The sequence below is a fragment of the Fundulus heteroclitus genome, chromosome 4 (genome assembly GCF_011125445.2).
Source record: "Fundulus heteroclitus isolate FHET01 chromosome 4, MU-UCD_Fhet_4.1, whole genome shotgun sequence".
Lineage (NCBI taxonomy): Eukaryota > Metazoa > Chordata > Actinopteri > Cyprinodontiformes > Fundulidae > Fundulus > Fundulus heteroclitus.
In genome coordinates, this window is record NC_046364.1 from 40,467,891 (window position 1) to 40,489,077 (window position 21,187).

At 36.0% G+C, this 21,187-nt stretch overlaps 2 protein-coding genes across 6 annotated transcripts; one reads left to right on the top strand and one right to left on the bottom strand.

Annotated features, from left to right (window-relative positions):
• Positions 1-118: 118 nt before the first annotated feature.
• Positions 119-8,717, top strand: LOC118563001. 3 transcript variants are annotated; one of them, XM_036136565.1, is made up of 17 exons: positions 119-466; positions 786-1,194; positions 1,313-1,418; positions 2,709-2,926; positions 3,167-3,298; positions 3,413-3,580; positions 3,793-3,929; positions 4,047-4,158; positions 4,233-4,313; positions 4,825-5,005; positions 5,087-5,176; positions 5,255-5,341; positions 6,046-6,106; positions 6,441-6,485; positions 6,600-6,787; positions 7,488-7,672; positions 7,786-8,717. In XM_036136565.1, the coding sequence occupies exons 2-17, from the start codon at positions 790-792 to the stop codon at positions 8,233-8,235; spliced, it is 2,646 nt and encodes an 881-aa protein (XP_035992458.1). In that variant the 5' UTR covers positions 119-466; positions 786-789; the 3' UTR covers positions 8,236-8,717. The 3 variants fall into 3 exon arrangements, with proteins under 3 accessions (XP_035992458.1, XP_035992457.1, XP_035992459.1); XM_036136564.1 differs by lacking the exon at positions 119-466 and having other exon boundaries at positions 565-1,194; XM_036136566.1 differs by lacking the exons at positions 119-466; positions 786-1,194; positions 2,709-2,926 and having other exon boundaries at positions 1,333-1,418; positions 7,786-8,716.
• A 4,455-nt stretch (positions 8,718-13,172) lies between these two features.
• On the bottom strand, positions 13,173-21,059 carry LOC118563002. Of its 3 annotated transcripts, XM_036136569.1 has the most exons (12): positions 20,713-21,059; positions 19,949-19,966; positions 19,705-19,835; positions 19,465-19,585; positions 18,490-18,656; positions 17,469-17,622; positions 17,286-17,369; positions 16,606-16,776; positions 15,628-15,690; positions 14,931-14,993; positions 13,527-13,592; positions 13,173-13,437 (listed from the first exon to the last, which is right to left on the bottom strand). In XM_036136569.1, the coding sequence occupies exons 1-12, from the start codon at positions 20,834-20,836 to the stop codon at positions 13,274-13,276; spliced, it is 1,326 nt and encodes a 441-aa protein (XP_035992462.1). In that variant the 5' UTR covers positions 20,837-21,059; the 3' UTR covers positions 13,173-13,273. The 3 variants fall into 3 exon arrangements, with proteins under 3 accessions (XP_035992462.1, XP_035992463.1, XP_035992461.1); XM_036136570.1 differs by lacking the exon at positions 20,713-21,059 and having other exon boundaries at positions 18,571-18,656; positions 19,949-20,614; XM_036136568.1 differs by lacking the exon at positions 20,713-21,059 and having other exon boundaries at positions 19,949-20,614.
• Positions 21,060-21,187: the final 128 nt, after the last annotated feature.

Sequence of the window (21,187 nt, forward strand, 5' to 3'; positions counted from 1 at the left end):
ATAAATGCCAAAATTTAACATACTTGGTTAATTTTATTGGATCGTGTTCTCTCAATACATGCCGTGTTTTTTCTTCCGGTCGTGCAATTTCATATATATATATATATATATATAATGAAATGAAAAGGTATATTCTAGAGTTATGGAGTTATGTAGTGTTATGAGTTGTCCAACCTCATAGCCTTCCACTAGGTGGCTGTATGTACATCCGAAGTTGCTTGCAATCCATTAATAATGATAAGAAGAAGTTAGGGTTGGCCCTAATCTTATTTTTAATTAAAAAAAATAAAAATACGGATGGATTTGCTCATATGATTATATGAAAATCTGTGTTTGTACCATATGAAAATGTTTAATATTTGTATTAGTAGTAATAATAATAAATTACGGATTGCAACCGACAAAAGATTAGAGAAGAAGAAGAAGCTTACGTCATTCGACGCGACACTTTCCACGGTCGGAGCTGGTGAGTAGACCCTGAATCTGTCAAATAAAAATGTAGTAAAAAACCTCAAAAGACCGAAGGTCTACATTTATAAATCTGCTGATGGTAGTTCTATGAGTTAATGTTAGCGAGTATGTGGCACAGCATGTGTTTGTACAGATTTAGACACGTTTTTACCACTATTTGGTAGAAAAAAGGCTACTAAAAGCCAGTCAGGTTCAAATGTAGCTGTCCTTCATACCTTTAATAACAATGTGCTAAAATTTTGTTTTTTTATTATGATTTTATGCTTCTCGGTGTTACAGTATTTCTGTCTTCTTTCTGTTTTCTCCCACTTTAGAACCATGCCTAAATATAAGAGCAGTGTCCGTTGTAAGACCAAAAAAATAAAACTAACTCGGAAAACCATCGGTGCTCGGGCGAAATCTTCCTACATTCCCTCACATGCAGGCTCATCTGACACCAACACTGTTTTTCCCTCATCACATGACATTTGTACTGAAAACTCAGAGGAAGAAGGGACCGCGTATACCAGGGCAAAAAGGAAGGAGCTGAGCCTATGGGATACACTAAAAGATCAGGTCTTGGAAGAGTCCTATAAGTCCTCCGCTCCTTTCTCTGACATGTGCTCTGTGTGCAAGAAACCTGGAGTATACCGCTGTCTGGAATGCAGCAGAAGCAGTGTTTTTTGCAAGGATTGTGTCTACACAGTACACATAAATTCTTTGCACCTCCCTGAAAAGTGGAATGTAAGTTCATTTTTGTTGAATGTACTAATAAATATTGTAATTGATATGTATAGAATGAGAATGAGTTCTTAATTGCATAAAATTCGATTTTTCTCTGTCCTTTTTTGTGTCTCTTTAGAAAACCTGCTATGAGGCTGCTTTCCAGCAGTTGGTGTTGCATTTAAGTGGGGATCACAGTACCCATGTTGTTTACTCCAGAGATGTAAAGACTTTTGTCAACACAGGTATGTTTTTACACTGTAATTTTTTAATTAATTAATTTTGTGTGTGTGTATATATATATATATATATATATATATATATATATATATATATATATATATATATATATATATATATATATATATACTGCTCAAAAAAATAAAGGGAACACTCAAATAAGACATCCTAGATCTGAATGAATGAAATATTCTCATTGAATACTTTGTTCTGTACAAAGTTGAATGTGGACAACAGCAGGTGAAATTGATTGTCAATCAGTGTTGCTTCCTAAGTGGACAGTTTGATTTCACAGAAGTTTGATTTACTTGGAGTTATATTGTGTTGTTTAAGTGTTCCTTTTATTTTTTTGAGCAGTGTGTGTGTATATATATATATATATATATATATATATATATATATATATATATATATATATATATATATATATATATATATATATATATATATTCTACAAAATTCTAAATCTTATTTAGTAAAATTTATGTTTTCACTTTATGAGTATTAATCTTGTCCCATGTGAATATATGTTTATGTGACTTTTTATTGTGGAATAACTTTTTATTCTTCTTTGTTGTTATTTATACTTGGATACACAAATATAGAAAACTACATAAATACATAGATTGGAGGGGAAGCTCAGTTAAAGACAACACATGTTAAGTTAAACACAGTTAAAGTGGCAAGTCTGCGTTGGTTTGTACATGTTTAAAGAAGGGATATATCATCCATCCATTGCCTTCTGCTTATCTGGGGTCAGGTCACCCAAGTAACAGCATAATTAAGGATTCCCAGACTTCCCTCTACCCAGCCAATTGGGCCAGCTCCTCGGGTGTAATCCCAATACATCCTACACCAGTGGTGCCCAAAGTCGGTCCTCGAAGGCCAGCATTTTGCAGATTTTAGTTCTGTCCCTGGTTTAATGCACTTGGATCCAGTGATGGCTCAGTAGAAGAACATTGACCTGCTGGAAAGGTTGTTACCACCACCACAGAGAGAACTAAAACATGCAGAATGAAGGTGCTCGAGGACGAATTTTGGTCACCCCTGTCCTATTCCATCTTAGAAGCATAGATGTGGCTCGGTGGTCCCTAAAGGGAGCAGTAATAAAAAGATCAACTCCTCATATAGATATCATGTATTTGTTATACAACTTATAAAATCGAAGTATAAGTATAACACATATTGTGGACTGATTTAATTCTGAGTTCTATAAAACAGTGTATTTATTCACTCTGTGAGATAAAAAATGGAATGATTCTTCAGTAATCTTTTTTCTTTCTTTGTCTTTTTAGGTCATCTCATTAATTGCACAGTTTCTTTTTGTAAATGCGAACCTGAGGTCTGCACTCTTCTGAAATATGGCCTTTGGCCTGCTTCACCGGAGAAGCCACAGACTGCTTTTTCAATGGCTCTTCTTGAGCTATTTGTCCATCTTTCTTTGGAGTGCCAGATCTCTGTAGAGGGATTCATCAACACCTTACGGTGGAAAAACAATCTTACTGTTATGGAGGTAGTGAGAAAAAGATGTCCTAGTAAATATGTCAACAATATTGCAACTTTTTTATTCTGTTTAATATATTAAATATTTCTTTAAATTAATGTCACTGATGGCATTTCCAGTAGACTAGATGTATTATTTACTGCTTTCTCATTTAGAATTTTTTTTTTACAGTATTTATTTATTTATTTTACTTATGTACCTTTGGAATTAATAGATTAAACATAAGTACTGTGACTCTTTTTACTACAGGTTAATATGCTGTACAGAGCCCTAGTAGGAGAGTCTATTTCCCAGTTTCGCCATTATCACTTCCGACGAAGGTCACTAGTTGGCCTTTGTGACCAATTTGATGATGGCACAGTGTGCCCGGCATGCATAAAGGTTGGACACACTGAGATAGATTTGTAATATACTTTTAGAAGACATTAGTACAATGGACAAATGTCATTTTGAGAGCTTTGAGACTTATCCTTATTCTTGCTGTTTATTTTTCAGACTGATGGCACTGTAATTGTGGCTTTGGATGCCAACTTTGGCCTTGTACGAAAAAAGAGCTCTGGAAGTAGTATCACTGAGCCATTGCAGGGTAACAGAATGTTTGTCAGGGATGAAGATGTTGAAGAGTATGTCAGGTCAAATCCTGACAACTGTCAACCAACAGAGGTGAGTAAATATCATATCTCATTTTCTATTCTGGTAACTTTCTTATTTATTTTTAGTCAATGCTTTTTAAAAAATACCCTTAAAAGGAATTTTATGACAGATATATATCTTTCTAATTTTAAAATATTTTCACGTTCATTTATTTTGACACAATTTGTATATTCCTCACGTTTTATGTGTTTCACTGAGAACCTCTTTCCTTTATTTTTTAGAACTGTAGCAAGTTTAAAGCTGGCAATGCACTTCGTTCCCAAAACCAGCAAAAAAAATTAGACATAACTGGTGTATTTGGAGCATCATGTCGCCACGAGGTTCCACTGATATTTCTTAACATGACACATGGAGAAAGGTGAGTTTTTAAAGTGTATTTGGATGACTTTAACATAACATCATCCAATTATTTGAAAGACTCTTGGATTATTTTTTATACATTATCTTATGCTGTTATCAAACTATTTTTTAACAGACTTGCATATCCTAAATATGTCATCACAGAGCTGATGAAAAAATATAAAGAAAAAAACATTAATCTGCATGTCCTTTATGACATTGCATGTGTCCTGTCCAGACATTTCCGTGTGAGTATAATTCTTAATGTCCGAGTTCTTTATAATATAACAACAATAGTGACACACTGTCTGTCATTGAACAGAAAACTGGAGAAGGAATCCCAAAAGGACTTTCCCTGGCGGTACCAGCATTTCATGTGTATGGGCATAAACTGCAGTGTCAGGTATTTTTTGGGTTGTTCTAAAGTTAGTCTACCAAATTCAACATCTTGTTACATCATATATACATATTGTTCACCCTGTTGCTATAAAGCAGCATGACAATTGAAAATGAGCTTAATTGTTTCAAATACCATGATATATTCCTTTTCTCTTTTCTTGTTCTGTTTCCAACACAAACTGGATAACATCAGTGTTATGTATGGTTTTTTGGCCTCAGCAGTATTTTCATGACACTTATGTGTTTTTGCTTATGTACTTTGTATATTTTAATTGTATTACAGCTCCAGGGTTAAGTGATATTTATAATTAAAAATTTAATATTGAGAATATTTACTTATATTTTCATTATTAATTATATTTTAAAATTTCATATGGCCTCCAAAAAACAACATTGCCATTGATAATAACCTTTGTGTCCATTTGTAATTGTTACAGGTCTACATGATGTCCAATATATTAGGCTCCATATTGGGTGTTGCACACTTTACAGTTATGACTAATTATGTTAATCAGATCATGTACAGCACGCGACGAGTTCCTGGATTTGGACTAACAGATGGTGAATGCATGGAGAGGTTATGGTCGTTTTTGAGAAGATTTTCTCGAGTGACTAAAGAGATGACTCCCTCCCATCGCCTTGACCTTCTCACAAACGCACTCCTGTACTATGGTAGAAGAAAATCTGCAGATCTAGGTGCAGTATATGTCCATAGTTTATTTAATAATTTACTGAAACTTTTTTAATTGAACTTCAAACACTGTCCGTTATTTACAGATGTGCAGCTTCTTCAGAGGTGGGACAAAGCCGAGAAGATTGCGAGTATTGCTGAGGAAGAGATTTCTGCAGTTTTGAAAGAGTCACCGAGTAAGCTTGTCTTAATTGAAACCTTTTGATTGCAAAAAAAGTTTTGTATTCATTTATTTATTTTTCCTTTGTCCAAAGTAAGCATTTCTGAACATGACCTACAACAATGGATGGAAACACAGAGACATGTAGCCCAAGCTGCACATTTAAAAACTAGAGACAAAGGTATGTTTTTTTTCTGTTTTATTTCATTTGTTGTTTTTTTTGTTTTTTTGTTTGTTTTTTTCATTTGTGTCAAGGGGCAATGTTGTGAGTGTCTTTCAAAGCTGCTTTGACTACATCTAAACAGAGTTTGAATATCTTTTTTGACTTTGACACTTGTAATGAACTGGATTGTTTATGGTTCTTAAATTAATTGAACTATATTACATTGAAATTAAAAAATGCTTTGTGTAGCACCCTTCCATGGGCTGCCACATTAACGTGGTGGAGGGGTTTGAGTGTCCCAATGATCCTAGGAGCTATACTGTCGGAGCCTTTATGCCCCTGGTAGGGTCACCCAAGGCAGACAGATCCTAGGAGAGGAACCAGACAAAGCGCAGCCATAACACCCCTTATGCATTACCACTGGAGACAGTCTTCCCTTGCATGGACGCCGTTCACCTGGTTCCCGTTTTGTTGCCAGAGCTGGAGGTGTGGCACATTTCAGTTAGTCTGTTGGCCGTGCTTTCAACCATGCACCCAAGCGGCCGAAAACAGTTTCCTATGCAGGGTGCCTTAGTCATATAGGCCGACTGCTGCTAAGCGGAAAAAGATGTACGAATGTTTATCCTAAAGGGAAATTAAATTTTGATGTAATTCGTATTATTTCCAATTATTCACAGAGATACTGGATTGTTCAATAACATACATTGTTGACTTATCTACAGAGATTGTTCCAAGATGGAAGAGGAACTATGTGATGAAGCTGACCGAAATCAACCAGCTCAGGTATGATCCTTTTTTGAATACCAAATCAGTAGGCAGATTGGTGGTGTGTCTGTAATGATGAGGGCGCTGCAAAGGTCTGCAGTTTTCAAGACATGTAGTAAATACAAAAAAAATTAGTCAAATGTCTCGATTTGGTGGTTGTTCCATGTTCCTAACCTCACCTATGGGAAGCAGCCTCACTACTAGGCACTAACCTCAGACATGCATAAGATAATGTATAAACATTGTGAAATACTTACACAAGAGTTACAATGTTGCCACATTAATGACAAAGTATTAAGTTCAGCTAATTATACAAGCTATGCCAATATAAAGTCTTTGTTTTCATTTTTAGATCCGGATCACATCAACAGGACTCACTCATTGAAGATGAATCACAGTAAGTGACAGAAATTTGTACTCTTCTATATTTGAACAACAGTTCTCGCCTCAAGTAAAGAAACTGTGCGTTGTTTTTTTTTTTTTTTTTTTTTTTTTTTTTTTTTGTGGTTAGACTGGACAGGGATCTTCGAATAATTGAGAGACACCATGCTGTAAAACGAAGATGGGTCCCTTCGGATGACATTTTCCAGAGAACACTGAGAGATGTTGACCAGGAACTTAGAGGTCAGCTGATACAACGAGCACAAAATGAAGCAAGGGAGAGGGCCACTCTTCTGAACCTGAAAAGAAGATATAATGGTAACGCTACTTCTTTTCTAGACTGTATGGTCATTAGCAAAATTGAAGCTAAAAGGTCTTGTGGTTGAATCCCAGCATGTGGTAAACCTAAATTTAATCTTTATGTTATCCCTGCATCATGCATATGTTCACTCTGGGTACTTAAGCTTCTTTATGCAGTGTAAGAAGTGACTGGTTTATTCCAACTTGTCCTTTGTCATGGGTATGTGCTTTTGATGTGTATGGTTATTTATCTTTGGTGTATGAATATGTTTCTTGGGTGTATCCTGTTTTTCACCTAATGCCCGTTGTAAATAGGCACAGATAAGTGAGTATTGTAATACATCCATTTTCTAATGGACATTCAATGATCTTATGCATTACTGCAGATATTAAGTCACTGTAAGAACTATCAGTCTTTATATTCTGAGGATAACTTTTTAAGAGTACAATTAAAATATCATTCAATTATTGGCAGTAATAGATTTTGACCTACAAACTGAGATTTCCTTATGCGAACTTTAGTGTCATGTTGAATATCTTGTGTAGAATTGGCTGCCACTACTTGTGTTCACAAAATCCAAATTGAGATAAACACTATTTCAGATGTTGACTTTTTATTATGTTTAACATACTTCAATAAATCACTATTGTATCATGTTTTCATATTGTGTTGATTGTATTATTTTTACTAGTATTTATATTTCTTCTTTCTTTACAGATGGACAGGGAGTTGCTATAAGGCTGTCCAAGCAAGTGAATGCCTGTAACAGGAAACTGAAGAACATTGTTACAGAGTACAATAATCTGCAGTGGCCTCCACAAACTGGCATCTTTCCATCACATTTAGAATTTCTAGAATTATGTGATGCCTCCTCCCAGCTGTACACATTGTTTGATGAACAAGTGAGTAGAATTGATCTAAAGGTTTTATTCAACTTTCTACATGCTGTTATTCACTTTATGTTGCTACTATGCTTTAACAAGGTTCCACTTGCAATTGTTCTCTTATTTTAAAGATTGAAGATCATGGTGTTGTTCCAAAGAACCTAAAAAGTCGAGCAATAGAAGCCCTGCATTTGAAGACTAGAGCAACTGAAGAAAAGCTTCTACTTAAGAGAGAGATGAACACTGTCATTCTTCACCTTCATCAACAACATGGACATTTAAGTTCAGCTATAAATGATACTGCAGATCCTGGTTCAAAAGCTGTACTTCATCAAAACATTATCATGTTAGAAAAGAAAATGTACAGTGCAATGAACATGTTCAAGAGGTTTATCGAAGTTGGTGCCCCTCCTCCAAATCATCACCTACCAGAGTTTAACTCTTATTCTCAAGCACTTATGTCTCCAGATCTACATTACATAGACTATGATGAAAGCATTGACGATGGAGAGGATGAAGGGGATGATGACGACAATGTTGAGGAAGGAGAGAACAGCATAGATTGTGAATCATCTTTATGATTTATGGCCACTTACTGTCCTATGTGAAGAGCACATATTCCAGTATAAAAAGTTCATTGTTTGTTGATTGTCATATAAGCTTTTTTTTTCTAACATCTCAGTTTATTGCTTTTGATATTGTTGAGACATATCTGTTTTTCAAGTCAAGCTATATATAATCAAGGGCATTTTAGTTTTACTCATTACAGCTTTGTACTCTTTTTTTCACATTTATTAATGTTCTTGTTCAGGATGACATTGTTAATGACTAAAATTCATTTACAGTTTGATTTTAACTCTTAATTTTGAGATGCTGGATAATCAGCTTTACATAATATCTTTAAATTTGAGCACAACAACAAAATAACTAAAACGTAGTGGACAAAAATTTTATGATGTTCATATTTGAGAAATATTTGACTGTTATCCAAGAATAACATTATTTTGAAGGGCACTACTCTGTATTAAAAATTCATTAAGAGCTATGTCAGTGTTTCTGTGATATTTCAGACAGATTTCAAAACTTACAATATGGACTATTTGGAGCCTGTGTAGGGGCTTACAAACTGGTTGATTTGATTTACCTTCCTGATTTTAGTAAGAATGCCAGCAGCACCATAATGTATCATCTGCAGTTGGATGATTACTACTTTTTTAGGAGACCCCTCACACCAGCATCCAGGTTGAGTGTTTGCTGTCTAAGCGCTCCTTCCACTGCTCCACCACTCATATGGCTGCACAGACTAGTGAGAATTATCTCACTGTTAGATTAGCATTTAGTTTTGCAACTGTAAGGACATGTACATTCCTGGTTGTTTAAAAGTAGAGCAGTTAATATTAGTGTTGATGTTTGCGTTTTTCAGGAGGGCAACGCGCATATTGACGTCCTTCACACCAGATATTACATTAAAATTTAAGCACACAGCGGGACGGATCAGGCAGGAATATAAAGACAGAGTCTGAATAACATCAACTGTATGTCAGAAAATTCTGACATGTAGTCTTATGTGATTTGTCTCTGCTTACATTAAAAAAAATATATGGGCCACTATGGAAAATGGTGACAAACCATTTTGGGACCTATACTATCTGCCCTCTTTTTTCCCTTATGGGGCCCACCTAGGTATGACATAACTGTTTGTAACCTACCTGAGAAAGCGGCAACATACAGTCATATGAAAAAGTTTGGGCACCCCTATTAATCTTAATCATTGTTATATATAAATATTTGGGTGTTTGCAAAAGCTACTTCAGTTTGATATATGTAATGGACACAGTAATGTTTCAGTATTGAAATGAGGTTTATTGGACTAACAGAAAATGTGCAGTATGCATTGACAGAAAATTTGACCGGTGCAAAAATATGGGCACCTCAACAGAGAAGTGACATTAATATTTATTAGATCTGCCTTTTGCAAAAATAACAGCCTGTAGTTGCTTCCTGTAGCTTTTAATGAGTTCTTTGATCCTGTATGAAGGTATTTTTGACCATTCCTCTTTACAAAACAATTCCAGTTGAGTTAAGTGTGATGGTTGCCAAGCATGGACAGCCCGCTTCAAATCATCCCAGATGTTCAATGATATTCAGGTCTGGACTGGGATGGCCATCCAGAACATTGCAATTGTTCCTCTGCATGAATGCCTGAGTAGATTTGGATCATTGTCCTGCTGAAATATCCATCCCCAGCATAACTTCAACTTCGTATCAGCTTCTTGAACATTATTCTCAAGAATCTGTTGATATTCAATTCAATTTTTTCAATTCAATTTTATTTATATAGCGCCAATTCATGAAACATGTCATCTCAAGGCACTTTACAAAGTTAAGTTCAATCATATTATACAGATTGGGTCAGATTATACAGATTGATGCAATCAACTGGTTTTCTTAAATAGGAACATTTTTGACCAAAGTCCCGACAAGCAGCATTCACTCCTGGAGAAGCGTAGAGCCACAGGGAGAGTCGTCTGCATTGTACATCGCTTTGCTGCAATCCCTCATACTGAGCAAGCATGAAGCGACAGTGGAAAGAAAAAACACCCGTTAGCGGGAAGGAAAAACCTCTAGCAGAACCGGGCTCAGTATGAACGGTCATCTGCCTCGACCGAATGGGGTTACAGAAGACAGAGCAGAGACACAACAAGAGAGACAAAAAGCACAGAAGCACACATTGATCCAGTAATCTGTTCTACATTAGATGGTAATAGTCAGTGATCTGTCCTCCCTGGATGATTTCACAGTCAACAGAACGTCAGACCAGATGTACCTACTATGAAGAAAAAAGAGAGAGAACAAAAAGTTAAAAGCTGAAATGACAAGAGTCATCTCAATGATATTGAGTTTAATCCATGTGACCCTCAACTTTAACAAGATTCCCAGTACCAGCATTGGCCACACAGCCCCAAAGCATGATGGAACCTCCACCAAATTTTACAGTGGGTAGCAAGTGTTTTTCTTGGAATGCTGTTTTTTTTCTCCACGCCATGCATAATGCCTTTTTTATGACCAAACAACTCAATCTTTGTTTCTTCAGTCCACCGGACCTTATTCCAAAATGAAGCTGGCTCGTCCAAATGTGCTTTTGCAGACCTCAAGCGGCTCTGTTTGAGGCATTGCTGAAAAGGGTTCTTTTGCATCACTCCTATACAGCTTCTCCTTGTTAACACATACTATCTGTAATAGTGCAGCTAAACTAAATATGAGGAAAAAAGTGAAGCCCTGATCATAGTTTAATACACTACACACTACAATTACACCATAGCTCTCAACTCTCACGCATTGACCGTGTGACACACGCATTTCACTAACTTCACACGCTCACACGCAACACATGGCATTTCACACGCAAACATGGAATTTCTCACGCATAAAAATCCCAACGCCCATCTGGGCAGCGGACGATAAAAACTCCGCCTTCTGCTGAGATGTTTCAGCTTTTTTCACAGCTTATGGCCATCAGTAATTCCTGCTGCAGTTCGTGTTAACAGAGCAGCAGGAAGAGTGATCAGAGTTATGAATAATTTTAGTCTTAACAGCGGTGAAAGTGAGCCGGTAAGGTCCTGTACCGCGTACACAGGAGGGGAGGGGGCGGGGGGGGAGAGCTGCTGCGAGATGACCGGTTCATTCAGAACCAGTCATGGCTGCACGCTGATCATAAAACAGTTCTGCTAACCAGATGCAGTTTAAAACGCCACTTGGTCAGTTTATAAGTTTCGTTTTTATTTATTCTGCATTTTTTAACTACATGCACCGTATTTCTGTGCCTCAGCGCTTGCTCCTCTCCCTCCCCTCCTTTCCCTCGGAGCAGGTGCTTTCTGGGCGTCAGTGCGCACTGACGAGAGCAATAGAGATTTGTCTGGTCAGCGCGGCGACTGACTGAGAAACCTGTCGCTGTGAAAGGTGATGAGAATGTTATAAACTGTAACAGTCTAGAAGTGCATTGAGCTGAAAAGAGGGAGACTTCAGCTGCTGGATCGTGCGTAAAGACGCAGCGGGAACCTCTGTGTGCTTCAGTGTTGCTGCTAAATGGGAAATTGTTGACCATAAAGGCTTGATGAAACTCAGCCTGATTCACCAATCAGGTTATAGATTTACAATGATAAACAACCCATAGATGAATGTGTAACAGTATAATTATTCGGTCAATAATTAAAATGTACTTAATTTTATTCAGTATTATTTGAACAATTGTGTATTATTTATGTTTTAATCCATTAACTGAAAAATTAATTAAGTATTATTATTATTAAGTATTAATATGTCTCTTTCTCTTTTTAACACAAGTAATACATGTCTACTTCATTGTCTGGTGGGATAAAAATGAGATGGCTCTTCCAGGGTCCGGTTAGCCCCGCCCCCAAACAAGCCCCGCCCCCAAATTAGCATAATCTCACTCCTAACTTTTGATAAAAGTTGAGAGGTCTGATTACACTCTCAATGACCATATACATTACTTTATAACAGCCTCGCAATTAAACGTTCAATGTTTGAAATGGAATGCGCCCCACCATTGACAAACGGAGCCTTATTGTTGCGGCAAACGTCCAATGTTTGAAATGGAATGCGCCCCATCATTGTAACGGAGCCTTATTGTTGCGGCACACGTTCAATGTTTGAAATGGAATGCGCCCCACCATTGACAAACGGAGCCTTATTGTTGCGGCAAACGTCCAATGTTTGAAATGGAATGCGCCCCATCATTGTAACGGAGCCTTATTGTTGCGGCACACGTTCAATGTTTGAAATGGAATGCGCCCCATCATTGACAAACGGAGCCTTATTGTTGCGGCAAACGTCCAATGTTTGAAATGGAATGCGCCCCATCATTGTAACGGAGCCTTATTGTTGCGGCACACGTTCAATGTTTGAAATGGAATGCGCCCCATCATTGACAAACGGAGCCTTATTGTTGCGGCAAACGTTCAATGTTTGAAATGGAATGCGCCCCATCATTGACACACGGGGCGATGTCATGATTAACCTCACCAGTCTGAGTGGGTAGCAAATTCTGTTAAAGTAATTAAATCAGATTTTTCAGTCATAAATTGAAATTATCAGACAGAATGAAATCCTAATGTCAAATCATATTAATAGTTTTCATTAAGCGGCAAAAAGTTTGTAACTGGTCGCGTGGCGTGTCACCCATTGATAACCAATAGTAACATGTGATGTTGTGGAACTACTGCATCCCACACTGGGATCTTCTCCAGCTGTGTCCTATCAACATGCCTGTCCTAACGATTTCGCGAAGGGAGAAAGTGCCTTTACCTGAACGTGTCGTCTTCTAACCTGGTCAATTTGTTTATTTAAAAGGAAAGATCTTACTCATTCTCTGTGCTACCATGTGAAAATTTTTGAATTGCAATAGTAATGAGTTCAGCTAACATGCTCACTGATGTGTTCGTTTGATACCCAAATGTTTGTTACTATTTAAAGCACTCACATTTGGCAGAATATCTTTTCAATACAAAAGCTTTTATTGAACATTGCACATTTATCAATTGTTTAAGACAAACTACAGGAAATGCTAACATTGAAAGACATAACAAGGCTCAACTTCTAGGGGGTCTGACAATGACGACACAAGTTTTTCTTGAATCCACATGCCAGGTGTGACCACTGCTCACATGTGTTGCAACGTCGCCACTCACGCCACTTCTTCTTGGCATTTTTTTTATCATCACTGAACAGACAGTGGCAGATGTTGCAAACATCCGTAGTATCTAAATAAAGAAAAATAAGTCATTTATTGACAAATGTAGTTTAAAAAACATAAAAGAAGCATAATGCCTTAATTTATTTAAATGCATACCATGTGTAGTCGGTTCTCTTGACAGCACTTCCGTCAAACCCATAGGCTCTGTTACGCTCCGCTCATCTAAAGAAGAATTAACAGTTTAGTTGCAATGTGATCTCAAGGTAGGTCACACCTTCAAGTAATGTTTTACATATTATACTTTATACGGGAATATGTTGAACTCAAGCGTTACTATCAGTTCTGTGTAAACAGCATATTTAAACATATTGAAACAGTTTTGTTATTAATACTTTTTATTTTTATTCATTGTCGTCAAAATTAGGGCCCTGAGGATGGGCATCCTGCATGTTTTAGTTCTCTCACCGGTGGAAGTTACAAACTTTTCATCATGTCAACCTATTCATAGGCCTTGCATTAAACCAGGAACAGAACTAAGAAATGCAAGGTGCTGGCCATTGAGGAACAATTTTGGGAACCCCTAGTTTAAGCTATTGGTTAATGTGATTTGTATGTAATTATTTCTGCAATTTTTTTTTATGTTGAAAACAAATTATTGCCTGCTCATTCATTAGTTCCGTAATTTGAGATGTCTTCTACTTCCTTTAAGTTAAACAAGTGATGCAAGATAAGCATCTATGCTTTAGTTCTGTACTACTGTATTTTGTGGTACATCTAATTTAATAATTTCTTTAATGTTTGCATGTGTAATTAAAGCTGGAAATGTGGTTCATGTACATAGGGAATGAGAGTTTTCTGTGTTTTGTTGTGTGACTGATGGTCTCCACCTCAAGTGGTTTGAATAAGCAATAAAACATAACCAAACATAGTGTTGCAAAGTATTCGGAAATATGTCAGCTGTGAGACCAGCGGCAACTATTACTTTTAAAAGCTCACAATATTTCTGTATTCCGCATTTGTGAATGTGACTATTGTTCAGAGGGAACATCAGCTGTTGTGAGACTTGCCAACTTGCTAATTGTCACAACTACATTTGTTCAACAGTCTTAGCATGAGAAACGCATCACATGCACTATATTACACATAAATTTTTGTACAACCACAATATCAATGCCGAGATGAATCTTGCAGACATTGACAGTACAGCTATAATCCGACTATACATAATAGCCATATAGAACATTTTGAAAGGTGTTACATCCTCACTAATAAGATCACCCAATACACGTACCCCAAAGCGTATGTGATTTATCTAAGTTTGGAATATTTATAATTTCTTAAACATATCTGGTTGTACGTCAGAGTGACCTAAAGACAAAGCTGGACTCCCCACACTTTTTGTATCTGAAAACCTATAAATCATCCGGAATACATATTTTCCTAAGGAAGACCAGACATATTTTGTTACCGAGGGTGGAGTGCACTTTGTAATATATCCACATAACATACATAACAACATTGTAATGGAGGACATTCAGGATAGACATGCAACGAACTTACCATTTGCACACATTCCATTCAAAATGTCTTCCACAGTTGGTGTCCTAATTGTCCTCCCGGGGTCTGATACAAAGAATAAAATATAATTATTGAAAATTTTTTTCCAACATATCTTCAATATGAGTACAATACAATGCAATATCAAAACTTGAAGTACAAGTATCCAGGACATGGCTTAAACAGTATTTCTCAAGTACACATTTTGAAGTGTAAATGATTAAAGGTTTTCTTAAGGCTAATATTAATCAACACAACATTGTACTTTATTAATTTTAATGAACGAAAGGACAATTTCCCATACTCCAGGGTATATTTGTTTCGTTTCTCGTTGTAAGTTGGCATCTGCAAAGTTTTTACAGTAACTAATCCATCACAGACCATAATTGCAAATAACTAAGCAGGTATATGTTGTGATACACTGAATAGAATTGTCACAGGGAAAGAGATTTATTTCTAATATAAATCTGATATAAAAACCATATATACAATTTCAAATGGAATTGTATGATTAAAACAAGTCCAAAAAAAAACCTATTACATGGAAAGGGATACTGAATGCAGTCCTTCCAATAAGTGTATTTGAAAGTCATAGGTATAATCTTCTACTTAACACCAGTAGAATGTAATAAGGAATACAAACCACCTTCACTATGAGAAAAAAAACACTGTGTTTATAAAGTTCAATCTGAAGACATACCATTTGCAGTTATCACCACTCCAGTGTCAGATGTTACAACTGATTCTTCAACAGTCTTTTCATCTGAAGAGAAAATTGAAATTAGTAGTGTGAATGCTGCATGCATTTTGTTTGTATAAAAATAATTATTGCACTGTCAATACATTAATTATAATACATGTTCTTTGTTGTCAGAGGAACACAATAATGCCTTCGTCAGCTCAGAAGTTTGAAAGCAAAAAGAAAAAACAAAAAAAACGAGGATGGATGATCTTTCTGCTAAAGTATTACTTTCCATCATCCGTGTTCTTTCAGCAAACATTTGAGACAGAAATGGTTTTTGTTTGTTTTCCACTTTACCTGCCATAGAAAGTATTCGTAAACGTTTGTCTGTTATCCTTCAACTCATGTGACCATACTAGCCGAGGAGATGCAACGTTAAAAACAATAAACATTGTCTTGTACAAAACAATGGAGCAACTACAAATAAAGAAAGACTTTTTTGTCCGTTTATTTCTAAAAGGACAAAAAGTGTGTCTGTCAGAAGCTATTGCAGACACGCCATTATAGTACGCAAGTATAGTTATTTAGAAGTTTGACTACATTATACTAGATGAGTATGACAAAATGTTAAGGTGATTATGACAGTAGTGCTAAACAATAAACTTAAGTGAATAGCACAATTCATGGGGCGCAGCAGTTTGAGCGAGTGTATAAAGACAGACTACAGAACTCATGCGGCCTTCCAGACTTTGACTCTGATCCTTGGATCCTTTACCAAATGCTTTTCCCAAAACATATGCTACTTTTGGATTCTGCTCTTTAAATACTTCAAATTAAAGTCTAGCAGTGCAAAAGGAATGACTAAATATAAGAACATAAAATTATGAAAATAACCTCTCAACAACAGACCACCCCATTGCATGATTACAAAGTACGTTTTTACCGGATCACTTCCATTTAAATATAATCTATCAACATTTATGCTCAAACACTTACTAATTTTAAAGGAAATGTTCGCCGCATTATTTAAAATGACTTCTAACTGTTTACGTCCATAGTGGCATGGTTTTTTGAGAGTGATGCCATCAGGTAGACCAAAAGCGTTGATAATTATGCTTTCATTTTGAATGGAGATGTACGGGAGCCTTCCTCTGCCTCCCGCTTCATCTAAAAAAAAAAAAAAAAAAAAAATTTAAAAGTTGTACATATTTGCAGTCAAGCTGAAGATAAAAAAGTGGATTAGTAATACAGAGCTCCAAATTGACTATTTAGAAAAGTGCAACGCACCAAAAAATTCTAATTTATACAGCCGTGCACATGCAAAGACCTGTGCACCTTGCCTTTATAAATCCCAATTACTGGAAAAGATAATGCAGCTGCTGATCCGTTCTGTTGCCACCCATTAATACATATTGAAATTAGTGTGAAGCTTACAAAAACTGTCACACAAAGCTCATTTTTATACATATCAACTTGTGCATCAAATATGGCATATAACTTTTTTGGTGAGTACGCACAATCATACATGTGGCCCGTGGTTAATTGACAAGGTGTTGCAGACCATTATGTCGACATATACGCAGATACCAACTTTATTACTGCAATGAAGTTAAATTATGAATCCATTACATTGACCATGACTAGAAAATTACTAGAGTATGATAATGTATTCTTACTGTATTTCCTGTTGAAGAGCCCCTGCGCTTTCTTAACCATTTGATCAACCGGTTCTTTTGCAGCAGAAGTAGATGATGATTTTCCTTAAAACACAGTGCAAACAAGAGCGAAAATATCATGTAAATATTAAGTCCACTAAGCTGTTATTTAAGTTTGAGGTATCCCTGTCAGTTTGTGAAAACCTTTGAAATGCAGTGCAAAGTTGTCCAGTACGTCGGTACTGTCGAAGAACGAAGAAGCACCTTTGCTGCTCACTTCTAGGACTTCTAAGAAAGGCTTTTGATGGTCATACATCATTACACCAGTCTCTACACCAAGCTTCTCAAGACTGGCAACCTTCAACAAAGATCAAAAGAAGAGTCATTCAAAACAGCAGATATACATAACTTTACAAAGGATAGGAATAAAGTTATTGAGCTAGAAAATTTTCATTATTTTAAGTCAGTAAGAAATAAAACACAAAACAGTAAAAACTAAAACATAGAAATATGGCATGTAATATAAACATTCAATATTTCTATAACACATGTTAACAAAAGGTAGATGACATTAATACATTCAAGGTAGTCTTTTAATTTTTATTTTCAATTAGAACACTATGGTTTCCCTAAAAATTATGTGGCCCTTATAAATTTATAAGCAAAATAATACAAAAACTTAGCAATACTAATTCCATTTTTAACAGTGAAAATTATTGTGTCACCTTTTTTTTTGGTTATCAAATTAAATCTTTATATGAAAATGTATTTTCTTTTTATTACCATTACCTTATATGATTAAACACTTTTTTATGATGTGAAACAGTTAAGTGGGGTAAACTGCAAGCACAGACTAAATATGTCATGCGCAAGTATCTTATCACAGATAAATAATAAATGTCATGTGGAGCAATGTATAGTGCTTCACTCAGTCTAGAGGAACTGAAAGGACTTTACACTACATTAAGTAATTTACACACTGATGGTGGTGGGCATTAGCTCACCACCCAATAGGGTTATAGCCACAGCTGGTTTCAGGCAGTCTGACAGAAGTGAGGCTGTCATGCACTGGCACCACTAGCAGCCAAAGCATGTCAACTAAGACAGACGTAGTAGGCATTCAAACTGGAAACCCAATGATTACAAGGTTAACTTCTAACACTATTTCCAATATACAGTTAAATGGCTTGAAAACATTCTTAAGGTCTTAGCATATATGGAAAACCTCTATTTTCATCTGCTTTAGGTGCTTCTTCAATTTCAGGCATCGCATATCTGGGCTCATGTCATCTGAAGTGCGCTGAACTTTTAGAGCTGCTGCCTCCTCCGCATATTGCCTCTTCTGCTCTTCTGCCAAAGTGGACCATTTCTGCGTAATATCTTTCAGGCTTCCTAGCAGGAAAAACAAAACAAAGAAAAACAGCAAGCAATCCATTGACATTGTACAGATCTCGTATGGCTCACCCCGACTCAATGGGTGTAGATTTTGATAACGTTAAGGAAACTCTCTAACATTACATGGCAAATAGGAAAAGTTTCATCAAGTACTCAAGATCTCACAAAGGTAATTTGACAAGATAAACTAGACAATACAAGTCAGATTTGTTTCGTAAGGATGGCTTATAAAAACAACTACAAAATAACTAAGGCAAGATACTTTTTCCAAAAATTAAGTTTATGAATAGCCTGGTAAAAAAATGACCCATTGTACTACACATTGAAGCATCCAGAGGGTCTGGGCTATGGCTATTGAGACACTCATTTAACACCTCTGTAGAGGTGTTAAATTTTACCCAATCGCTAATGTTTGTCTGTGACGTATGTCATGTGCCAGTTCAATGCCAAAAATTCTACTTGAAATTGCATTCGCTGCAAAAAAATAAATAAAATAAATAAATACATAAAATCTGTCACTACAAAGACAAAAGACCTGAGCTCATCGAGGCAGCTGTCCATGTTAATTCCATATTTGGAAGGACAACAAAGACTGAATGGCTTCCTTTACTTTGCTACAACTACAGGCGGACTGCAATTCTAAAACAGCACAGAAAATTGGCAGTCTTATCAACTTCTGCGGGAGATAATCCGAGTCAAGGGGAGAAAGCAAAGGCTGTGCTGTAAGTGAGAATTGCAATGATCAGGCTAGCTATACACACAACAATGCTTGTCAACATAACAGCTACAGTAAATCCTCTCTCACCCTTGTTCTTTAACTGATCCCTGCAGAACAGGTTGTAACCAGACAGGTCCTTGGTGTATAACTTCTTGTTTTTAGGTTGAGAAGAAGATGGTTTTTTTCTTCTATAGTTTCCAATCCAGTTCTAAAAAACATAAAAGTCTTGTTACAAAACAGGAAGCTTGAATTTATTTTTATGTAAAATTGCATCTTGCCTTCTGAATTCTGAAATTGAACGGCTAGAAAGAACTTTGGTAAACATACATCAATGACAAACGGTGGCAAGCCAGTGGCCTGGGATGCCGCTCCAACCAGTGGAGATCCCACCCTGGTCATCCCTTCTTTATAGGCTTTCTGGAGGAAGACCTTCGCTTCCTCCGGGATATGTGTTCTCTCTTATCATGAAATGAAAAAAAGCAGAGCATATAAAAAAAATTATATTCAGGACAAACACATATTTTCTTAGATCTTGCTGTATAGCTCAATGTTTAAGAGATGCTACACATACCTCTTCTTGACATTGAACCTAAAACAAAGACAGAAAATACAACCATGACTATGAATAAACAGAAGGTAGCTGTTTTTTCTGGTATGTGATAAATAAATATTAGCATGCATTGTGCTTGCAGGGTATCCCCCAGAAAACATGGTAAGCCCGGTGGTTGAGTTTTATGACAGTCAGTCATCCTGTAGCTGGTCATGTTTCTGAGATAAAAAATGTTAAAAGTTGACGGGAAATTTGAAATTACATTTTGAGAATTATGTGTTATTGAAAGATTGGAAGATTAATACATGAACAATAACTATAAAGTCATAGAAAATGCAAACGTTTTACAAAGACTTAAATAAATAAACAACGCTTAGCCTGGTGGGGCAACAAATAAAGAATGATGGCCTCAGGGCTTATAATACACTGTGGGAAACGATGAAATGTAATGAACTGTATGATAGAATCCTAACATTAAATCAATATACTGATATAAACTAGTATACTGAAAAGTATACGTTTTTTAAGATATATGAAACAAAATTTTAGCACATTGTTATTAAAGGTATGAAGGACAGCTACATTTGAACCTGACTGGCTTTTAGTAGCCTTTTTTCTACCAAATAGTGGTAAAAACGTGTCTAAATCTGTACAAACACATGCTGTGCCACATACTCGCTAACATTAACTCATAGAACTACCATCAGCAGATTTATAAATGTAGACCTTCGGTCTTTTGAGGTTTTTTACTACATTTTTATTTGACAGATTCAGGGTCTACTCACCAGCTCCGACCGTGGAAAGTGTCGCGTCGAATGACGTAAGCTTCTTCTTCTTCTCTAATCTTTTGTCGGTTGCAATCCGTAATTTATTATTATTACTACTAATACAAATATTAAACATTTTCATATGGTACAAACACAGATTTTCATATAATCATATGAGCAAATCCATCCGTATTTTTATTTTTTTTAATTAAAAATAAGATTAGGGCCAACCCTAACTTCTTCTTATCATTATTAATGGATTGCAAGCAACTTCGGATGTACATACAGCCACCTAGTGGAAGGCTATGAGGTTGGACAACTCATAACACTACATAACTCCATAACTCTAGAATATACCTTTTCATTTCATTATATATATAATATATAGATATATATATATATATATCTATATATAGTATATATATATCTATATATATATATCTTATATATATATATATATATATATATATATATATATATATATTATATATAT